Raw genomic sequence first — 11,764 nt, 5'->3', positions numbered from 1 at the left:
TATTCTAACCCCACCACCACTTCCTGGTGCACCTCCTCAATATGTTTAGCCTGTTCTTTGCGCGAATGTAATGTGGTGCGTTCACTCTTGCAGGCTCGAAATTATCTCAACCCTGAAGACCTCCTAAAGGGCGAGACGGAGGAGAGCCTCAGTAAGGTGCGCGAGGCTCGGGGCACACTAAGGTTCCTGCAACAGATGTTTGAAGAGAAAAGAGAAACTCTGCAAAATTATTTCAAAAATGGGGAGGAAGTGAAGCTCTGGGATTTTCCATCAGTCATGGTATTTGCCCGGCTAGACGGCTTCATAAAGAAACTGGAGACCATTGAAGTACGTAAAAAGAAGCATAAAATTAATACAACCAGTATAACCAGCACACACTCACCTCCGGCTTACCAAAACCAGTATAACCAGACAACACTCACCTCCGGCTTACCAAAACCAGTATAACCAGACAACACTCACCTCCGGCTTACCAAAACCAGTATAACCAGCACACACTCACCTCCAGCTTACCAAAACCAGTATAACCAGACCACACTCACCTCCAGCTTACCAAAACCAGTATAACCAGACGACACTCACCTCCTGCTTACCAAAACCAGTATAACCAGCACACACTCACCTCCGGCTTACCAAAACCAGTATAACCAGACAACACTCACCTCCAGCTTACCAAAACCAGTATAACCAGCACACACTCACCTCCAGCTTACCAAAACCAGTATAACCAGCACACACTCACCTCCAGCTTACCAAAACCAGTATAACCAGACCACACTCACCCCCAGCTTACCAAAACCAGTATAACCAGACCACACTCACCTCCAGCTTACTAAAACCAGTATAACCAGACCACACTCACCTCCAGCTTACCAAAACCAATTTAACCAGACCACACTCACCTCCAGCTTACCAAAACCAGTGTAACCAGCACACACTCACTGGTACTAGTATAACCACATCATACTCACTGGTACTAGTATAACCTCATCACACTCACTGGTACTAGTATAACCCATCACACTCACTGGTACTAGTATAACCCCATCACACTCACTGGTACTAGTATAACCTCATCACACTCACTGGTACTAGTATAACCCCATCACACTCACTGGTACTAGTATAACCTCATCACACTCACTGGTACTAGTATAACTACATCACACTCACTGGTACTAGTATAACCCCATCACACTCACTGGTACTAGTATAACCTCATCACACTCACTGGTACTAGTATAACTACATCACACTCACTGGTACTAGTATAACCCCATCACACTCACTGGTACTAGTATAACCTCATCACACTCACTGGTACTAGTATAACCCCATCACACTCACTGGTACTAGTATAACCTCATCACACTCACTGGTACTATTATAACCCCATCACACTTACTGGTTGTAGTATAACCCCATCACACTCACTGGAACTAGTATAACCCCATCACACTCACTGGTACTAGTATAACCCCATCATACTCACTGGTACTAGTATAACCACATCATACTCACTGGTGCTAGTATAACCTCATCACACTCACTGGTACTAGTATAACCTCATCACACTCACTGGTACTAGTATAACCCATCACACTCACTGGTACTAGTATAACCTCATCACACTCACTGGTACTAGTATAACCCATCACACTCACTGGTACTAGTATAACCTCATCACACTCACTGGTACTAGTATAGCCCATCACACTCACTGGTACTAGTATAACTTCATCACACTCACTGGCACTAGTATAACCACATCACACTCACTGGTACTAGTATAACCCCATCACACTCACTGGTACTAGTATAACCCATCACACTCACTGGTTCTAGTATAACCACATCACACTCACTGGTACTAGTATAACCACATCACACTCTCACTGGTACTAGTATAACCCCATCACACTCACTGGTACTAGTATAACCTCATCACACTCACTGGTACTAGTATAACCCATCACACTCACTGGTACTAGTATAACCTCATCACACTCACTGGTACTAGTATAGCCCATCACACTCACTGGTACTAGTATAACTTCATCACACTCACTGGCACTAGTATAACCACATCACACTCACTGGTACTAGTATAACCCCATCACACTCACTGGTACTAGTATAACCCATCACACTCACTGGTTCTAGTATAACCACATCACACTCACTGGTACTAGTATAACCACATCACACTCTCACTGGTACTAGTATAACCCCATCACACTCACTGGTACTAGTATAACCCCATCACACTCACTGGTACTAGTATAACCCCATCACACTCACTGGTACTAGTATAACCTCATCACACTCACTGGCACTAGTATAACCCCATCACACTCACTGGTACTAGTATAACCCCATCACACTCACTGACAGCTTACTGGTACTAGTATAACCCCATCACACTCACTGGTACTAGTATAACCTCATCACACTCACTGGTACTAGTATAACCCCATCACACTCACTGACAGCTTACTGGTACTAGTATAACCCCATCACGCTCACTGGTACTAGTATAACCCCATCACACTCACTGGTACTAGTATAACCCCGTCACACTCACTGGTACTAGTATAACCTCATCACACTCACTGGTACTAGTATAACCCCATCACACTCACTGACAGCTTACTGGTACTAGTATAACCCCATCACACTCACTGGTACTAGTATAACCCCATCATACTCACTGGTACTAGTATAACCACATCACACTAACTGGTACTAGTATAACCCCATCACACTCACTGGTATTAGTATAACCCCATCACACTCACTGGTATTAGTATAACCACATCACACTCACTGGTACTAGTATAACCCCATCACACTCACTGATACTAGTATAACCCCATCACACTCACTGGTACTAGTATAACCCCATCACACTCACTGGTACTAGTATAACCTCATCACACTCACTGGTACTAGTATAACCCCATCACACTCACTGGTACTAGTATAACCCCATCACACTCACTGGTACTAGTATAACCCCATCACACTCACTTGTACTAGTATAACCTTATCACACTCACTGACTGCTTACTGGTACTAGTATAACCCCATCACACTCACTGGTACTAGTATAACCCCATCACACTCACTGGTACTAGTATAACCTCATCACACTCACTGGTACTAGTATAACCCCATCACACTCACTGGTACTAGTATAACCCCATCACACTCACTGGTACTAGTATAACCCCATCACACTCACTTGTACTAGTATAACCTTATCACACTCACTGACTGCTTACTGGTACTAGTATAACCACATCACACTGGCACCATGGGACTCAAACCTATTTAAGCTGAGCATTTTGAAACAAAAAATAATGAATTTGATGCATTTTTGATATATAGGTATATAGGTGAACATAACAATGTTGTGAACATAGTAACATCTATACTAATACTATCTGGAATCAAGACAATAAGTGTCTAGTATTAAGAAGCCATTGGTTTGATTAGGAGCACCTACCCATACTCAATCAGTTATCTAACTGTATCAATTATTTGCTGACATTTTAGTTTTAATCACACCCAATTTTTTTAAAATATGTTCTAATAAAGATATATTTTTAACTTGTGTGTTCTTTAGTCACTCAACATAAAATTAATCAAGAGTCTTTATGAGTGCTTCTTTAGTATCCTTTTTGTTCAATGTTCTTTATTGAATATAAGTTAGACTTAGGTGGATAAGTCTAGCTGAAGAATTCATGATAGATTGGAGGGAGGAGAGGTAGGAAGGCTATTTAGAAGTAGATTGCAATGGTCAATGTGGGACAAAATGAGGGAATTAAATAGTATTTTTGTAGTTTCTTGAGTAAGTATAGGAAGAATTCTGGAAATGTTGCGTAGGTGTGAACAATATGATTTTTTATAAGTGCTTGTATATGTGGGTTGAATGTGAGCTCTGAGTCGAGTGTGACCTCAAGACAGCGGACCTGGAGTGAGGTGTTGAGAATAGACTCTCCAACCGTGAGATAAATGTCAGGTGACATTTATGAAGTAGCAGCTTAGTTTTAGACAGATTGACTTGCAAGTAGTGTGAGGACATCCAAGAAGAAATTACAAAGGAACAGTTGGTAATCTGGTTCAGTAAAGAGGGAAAGATAGCTTTGGGTATCATCAGCATATCAGTGATATTGGAACCCAAAGGAGGATACAAGTTTTCCAAGGGAGGAAGTAGAGAGAAAAGCAAGGGGCCTTGTGGTTCTCCTACTAACATAGGTAGAGTATCAGAGGATTTGCTGTTAATAGAAACTGAATAGAACGGTTTGGTAGATATGAAGCAAACCAGGAGAGGGCTGTGTCTCGGATGCTAAATTAATGTAGAAGAGGATTGGTCAACTGTGTCAAAAGCAGCAAATAGTTCCAGAAGAATTAGTTAGTACTAGTGGTCCTTTGCTTAGAACATTTGTTGCTTTAGTGAGAGCGGTTTCTGTTGAGTGTTTAGGGTGGAAACCAGATTGTAGAGGATCAAGTAAGGAGTTAGTTGAGTGGAATTGAGTTAGGCGATTTAAGACCAGTTGTTTCAATAATTTGGAAGCAAAAGGAAGTTTAGGATTAGTGTGATTGATGCATGCTTGACTGTATTAGGAAATGTGCCAGAGATTGGTTAAAGAGATGAGTTAGGGCAGAGGTTAGAGAAGCAGAGATAGAGGGAAGAAATAAGTGAGAAGGTTGTGAGATGAGTATGGTGACTTCTTCCTCTGTAAAAGGGGAAAGTAGCAAACAGTTTTGTTAAGGGGTGGGTAAGAGGGCTCGGATGTGAGGGGTAAATGTCTTTTCTAATTGTGTCAAGTCCTACTAATGCTCATTGGCTGATTGGCCCTTTACACAAACTCTCATTGGTTGAATGCTATACCTTGTTAGTGCTTATAAGCTAATAACATTGATATATATAAACCAACTAGGATTAGGAGCAAATAACTGATATTTATATAGATACACATTTTACTCAATAGTTCACCTCAACAGATCACCCTGGTGCCCCCAAAGGTAACTCAGTAGCAATAGTAATAATATACATGCTGCTCTATATAATGATTAGATGGAGAGATAGATAGATTAATAGATAGATAGATAGATAGATGATATATTTATGATAAATAGTTAGAGAGAGAGAGAGTGTGATAGAGAGATTGATGATAGATGGATAGAGAGATTAACAGATAATGATAAATAGATTGAGATAGATGATATATAGACAAATAATAGATAGATGATAAATAGATGGAAAGACAGATAGAAATATAGATCATAAATAGATTGATGATAAATAAATAGATGATAGATAGAAACATAGATGATAAATAGATAGATAATAAATAGATGATAAATTGATAGATCAATAATTAATAGAGATTAATAGAAGATAGATGATAAATAGATAGATGAGAGATAGAAAGATAAATAGATATTAAATAGGTGATAAATAGATTGTTATATCAATAATACATAGATTGAGATAGATGATAGATAGATGATAAATAGATGGATGAGGGAGACATGATAGATGATAGATAGCAAGATAGATAAATAGATAGATCGATAATAAATGGATAGAGATAGATGATAAATAGACATAGATAGAGATAGACATACAATAAATAGAGGATAGATAAATAGATGATAGATAAATAGATGATAAATAGATTGATAATAAATAGATAGATGAGAGATAGATGATAAATAGACATAGATAGAAATAGATAGAAAGGTAGATGATAGATAGAGATAGATAGATGGTAAATAGATGATGATAGATAGCTAATAAATAGAGAGATGATAAATAGACATAGATGATAGATAGCTAATAAATAGATGAGAGATAGATGATAGATAATAAATAGATAGGGATAAGTAGATGATAGATAGTAGATAGATAAATAGATAGATGATAAATAGATTTCTGATAGATATAGATATAAAGGATATATACATGAGATAAATAGATTTATGATAGATATAGATAGATATAAAGGATATATACATGAGATAAATAGATTTATGATAGATATAGATAGATATAAAGGATATACACATGAGATAAATAGATTTATGATAGATATAGATAGATATAAAGGATATAAACATGAGATACATAGATTTATGATAGATATAGATATAAAGGATATATACATGAGATAAATAGATTTATGATAGATATAGATATAGATATAAAGGATATATACATGAGATAAATAGATTTATGATAGATATAGATATAAAGGATATAAACATGAGATAAATAGATTTATGATAGATATAGATAGATATAAAGGATATATACATGAGATACATAGATTTATGATAGATATAGATAGATATAATGGATATATACATGAGATAAATAGATTTATGATAGATATAGATAGATATAAAGGATATATACATGAGATAAATAGATTTATGATAGATATAGATAGATATAATGGATATATACATGAGATAAATAGATTTATGATAGATATAGATAGATATAATGGATATATACATGAGATAAATAGATTTATGATAGATATAGATATAAAGGATATATACATGAGATAAATAGATTTATGATAGATATAGATAGATATAAAGGATATATACATGAGATAAATAGATTTATGATAGATATAGATATAAAGGATATATACATGAGATAAATAGATTTATGATAGATATAGATAGATATAATGGATATATACATCAGATAAATAGATTTATGATAGATATAGATAGATATAATGGATATATACATGAGATAAATAGATTTATGATAGATATAGATAGATATAAAGGATATATACATGAGATAAATAGATTTATGATAGATATAGATATAAAGGATATATACATGAGATAAATAGATTTATGATAGATATAGATATAAAGGATATAAACATGAGATAAATAGATTTATGATAGATATAGATAGATATAGATATAGATATAAAGGATATATACATGAGATAAATAGATTTATGATAGATATAGATATAAAGGATATAAACATGAGATAAATAGATTTATGATAGATATAGATATAAAGGATATATACATGAGATACATAGATTTATGATAGATATAGATAGATATAATGGATATATACATGAGATAAATAGATTTATGATAGATATAGATAGATATAAAGGATATATACATGAGATAAATAGATTTATGATAGATATAGATAGATATAAAGGATATATACATGAGATAAATAGATTTATGATAGATATAGATATAAAGGATATATACATGAGATAAATAGATTTATGATAGATATAGATAGATATAAAGGATATATACATGAGATAATAGATTTATGATAGATATAGATAGATATAAAGGATATATACATGAGATAAATAGATTTATGATAGATATAGATAGATATAAAGGATATATACATGAGATAAATAGATTTATGATAGATATAGATAGATATAAAGGATATATACATGAGTTAAATAGATTTATGATAGATATAGATAGATATAAAGGATATATACATGAGATAAATAGATTTATGATAGATATAGATAGATATAAAGGATATATACATGAGATAAATAGATTTATGATAGATATAGATAGATATAATGGATATATACATGAGATATATATATTTATGATAGATAGATAGCAACCTACACTAATAAAAGGATCTCCGGCATTAGGACTGATCCTGCACACGCCTATGTATAGACTGGCTGATTTGGGCCCCTGCACCGCACTTGGGCCCTGGTGTCTCTGCACCTGCTGCACCAATGGTAATTCAGCTCCTGTTTTACTCCATATCTTTTAAACCAAAACTAGGTAGATGTTTAACTGTTTTGCTTTTATTTGGATGACTGAGTGAAGTAGAAATAAATTGCATTTTCACTCATTTGCTTATTCATTCTGTGTATCCTTTTTCTTTAAATCCTTCTGCATATTTTCTTGTTTTGGGGAAGTCTTTTGTTTTGTGTAGGTGAGGAGTGATCCCAGCAGCGCAGGGACGAGGGACAAGTGGCGAGCTGGCTGCTGCTTCAGTTAAACTAATGGACACTGTGGTGTCCTGACGCACAGCTGCAGAATACAAAGTATTATCGACCTGCGCCTACTTCACGCTAACCCTATGCTGCCCGCGCTGCTTTGTGGACTTATCTTTTACAGATCAGTTGGTGCAAAAAACAGTTTTGTTCCTATGTTTCTCCAATTGGATTGTGTCTCATATCCCTACTCTCTCTATTATGTATTTATTAAATCAAAATGTACTGATCTCCATTATTTAAAAGAAACTCGGAATTAATATACTCTGTAAATATCAAGTAATGCTTAAGCAAAGTATATAGAGCCACAGTTTCCCTTTTTGTGCCACTATTTACTAATGACAGTGACATGTTTATGTGCTCAGTACCTGCTAGGGTCACAGTGTACTAATGACAATGACATGTTTATTTGCTCAGTACCTGCTAGGGTCACAGTATACTAATGACAGTGATATGTTTATGTGCTCAGTCCCTGCTAGGGTCACAGTGCACTAATGACAGTGACATGTTTATGTGATCAGTACCTGCTAGTGTCACAGTGTACTAATGACAGTGACATGTTTATGTGCTCAGTCCCTGCTAGGGTCACAGTGTACTAATGACAGTGACATGTTTATGTGCTCAGTACCTGCTAGGGTCACAGTGTACTAATGACAGTGACATGTTTATGTGCTCAGTACCTGCTAGGGTCACAGTGTACTAATGACAGTGACATGTTTATGTGCTCAGTATCTGCTAGGGTCTCAGTGTACTAATGACAGTCACATGTTTATGTGCTCAGTATCTGCTAGGGTCACAGTGTACTAATGACAGTGACATGTTTATGTGCTCAGTACCTGCTAGGGTCTCAGTGTACTAATGACAGTGACATATTTATGTGCTCAGTCCCTGCTAGTGTCACAGTGTACTAATGACAGTGACATGTTTATGTGCTCAGTCCCTGCTAGTGTCACAGTGTACTAATGACAGTGACATGTTTATGTGCTCAGTCCCTGCTAGTGTCACAGTGTACTAATGACAGTGACATGTTTATGTGCTCAGTACCTGCTAGTGTCACAGTGTACTAATGACAGTGACATGTTTATGTGCTCAGTCCCTGCTAGGGTCACAGTGTATTAATGACAGTGACATGTTTATGTGCTCAGTCCTTGCTAGGGTCACAGTGTACTAATGACAGTGACATGTTTATGTGCTCAGTACCTGCTAGTGTCACAGTTTACTAATGACAGTGACATGTTTATGTGCTCAGTCCCTGCTAGTGCCACAGTGTACTAATGACAGTGACATGTTTATGTGCTCAGTCCCTGCTAGTGTCACAGTATACTAAGGACAGTGACATGTTTATGTGCTCAGTACCTGCTAGTGTCACAGTGTACTAATGACAGTGACATGTTTATGTGCTCAGTACCTGCTAGGGTCACAGTGTACTAATGACAGTGACATGTTTATGTGCTCAGTCCCTGCTAGGGTCACAGTGTACTAATGACAGTGACATGTTTATGTGCTCAGTCCCTGCTAGGGTCACAGTGTACTAATGACAGTGACATGTTTATGTGCTCAGTACCTGCTAGGGTCACAGTGTACTAATGACAGTGACATGTTTATGTGCTCAGTACCTGCCAGCGTCGCAGTGTACTAATGACAGTGATATGTTTATGTGCTCAGTACCTGCTAGGGTCACAGTGTACTAATGACAGTGACATGTTTATGTGCTCAGTACCTGCTAGGGTCACAGTGTACTAATGACAGTGACATGTTTATGTGATCAGTCCTTGCTATTGTCACAGTGTACTAATGACAGTGACATGTTTATTTGCTCAGTATCTGCTAGGGTCTCAGTGTACTAATGACAGTGACATGTTTATGTGCTCAGTCCCTGCTAGGGTCCCAGTGTACTAATGACAGTGACATGTTTATGTGCTCAGTCCCTGCTAGGGTCACAGTGTACTAATGACAGTGACATGTTTATGTGCTCAGTCCCTGCTAGGGTCACAGTGTACTAATGACAGTGACATGTTTATGTGCTCAGTACCTGCTAGGGTCACAGTGTACTAATGACAGTGACATGTTTATTTGCTCAGTATCTGCTAGGGTCTCAGTGTACTAATGACAGTGACATGTTTATGTGCTCAGTACCTGCTAGTGTCACAGTGTACTAATGACAGTGACATGTTTATGTGCTCAGTACCTGCTATGGTCACAGTGTACTAATGACAGTGACATGTTTATGTGCTCAGTACCTGCTAGGGTCACAGTGTACTAATGACAGTGACATGTTTATGTGCTCAGTACCTGCTAGGTCACAGTGTACTAATGACAGTGACATGTTTATGTGCTCAGTACCTGCTAGGTCACAGTGTACTAATGACAGTGACATGTTTATGTGCTCAGTACCTGCTAGGTCACAGTGTACTAATGACAGTGACATGTTTATGTGCTCAGTACCTGCTAGGTCACAGTGTACTAATGACAGTGACATGTTTATGTGCTCAGTATCTGCTAGTGTCACAGTGTACTAATGACAGTGACATGTTTATGTGCTCAGTATCTGCTAGTGTCACAGTGTACTAATGACAGTGACATGTTTATGTGCTCAGTATCTGCTAGTGTCACAGTGTACTAATAACAGTGACATGTTTATGTGCTCAGTACCTGCTAGGGTCACAGTGTACTAATGACAGTGACATGTTTATGTGCTCAGTATCTGCTAGTGTCACAGTGTACTAATGATAGTGACATGTTTATGTGCTCAGTACCTGCTAGGGTCACAGTGTACTAATGACAGTGACATGTTTATGTGCTCAGTATCTGCTAGTGTCACAGTGTACTAATGATAGTGACATGTTTATGTGCTCAGTACCTGCTAGTGTCACAGTGTACTAATGACAGTGACATGTTTATGTGCTCAGTCCCTGCTAGGGTCACAGTGTATTAATGACAGTGACATGTTTATGTGCTCAGTACCTGCTAGGGTCACAGTGTACTAATGACAGTGACATGTTTATGTGCTCAGTACCTGCTAGTGTCACAGTGTACTAATGACAGTGACATGTTTATGTGCTCAGTACCTGCTAGTGCCACAGTGTACTAATGACAGTGACATGTTTATGTGCTCAGTACCTGCTAGGGTCACAGTGTACTAATGACAGTGACATGTTTATGTGCTCAGTCCCTGCTAGGGTCACAGTGTACTAATGACAGTGACATGTTTATGTGCTCAGTCCCTGCTAGGGTCACAGTGTACTAATGACAGTGACATGTTTATGTGCTCAGTACCTGCTAGGGTCACAGTGTACTAATGACAGTGACATGTTTATGTGCTCAGTACCTGCTAGGGTCACAGTGTACTAATGACAGTGACATGTTTATGTGCTCAGTCCCTGCTAGGGTCACAGTGTACTAATGACAGTGACATGTTTATGTGCTCATTACCTGCTAGGGTCACAGTGTACTAATGACAGTGACATGTTTATGTGCTCAGTACCTGCTACGGTCACAGTGATGTACTAATGACAGTGACATGTTTATGTGCTCAGTACCTGCTAGGTCACAGTGTACTAATGACAGTGACATGTTTATGTGCTCAGTACCTGCTAGGGTCACAGTGTACTAATGACAGTGACATGTTTATGTGCTCAGTACATGCTAGGGTCACAGTGTACTAATGACAGTGACATGTTTATGTGCTCAGTACCTGCCAGCGTCACAGT

The 11,764-nt window shown here is 37.6% G+C and overlaps 1 protein-coding gene across 1 annotated transcript in view; it reads left to right on the top strand.

The window, feature by feature from the left end:
• Positions 1-11,764, top strand: part of DNAH9 (dynein axonemal heavy chain 9) — a 739,144-nt gene that overhangs the window by 75,625 nt on the left and 651,755 nt on the right. The window contains exon 5 of the mRNA XM_053688948.1: positions 50-327. Coding sequence (XP_053544923.1) covers positions 50-327 — 278 coding nt within the window. The remainder of the gene's footprint in view (positions 1-49; positions 328-11,764) is intronic.

Source organism: Bombina bombina, chromosome 1, assembly GCF_027579735.1.
Source record: "Bombina bombina isolate aBomBom1 chromosome 1, aBomBom1.pri, whole genome shotgun sequence".
Taxonomy (NCBI): Eukaryota; Metazoa; Chordata; class Amphibia; order Anura; family Bombinatoridae; genus Bombina; species Bombina bombina.
This window is presented reverse-complemented; position numbering and strand designations above follow the sequence as displayed.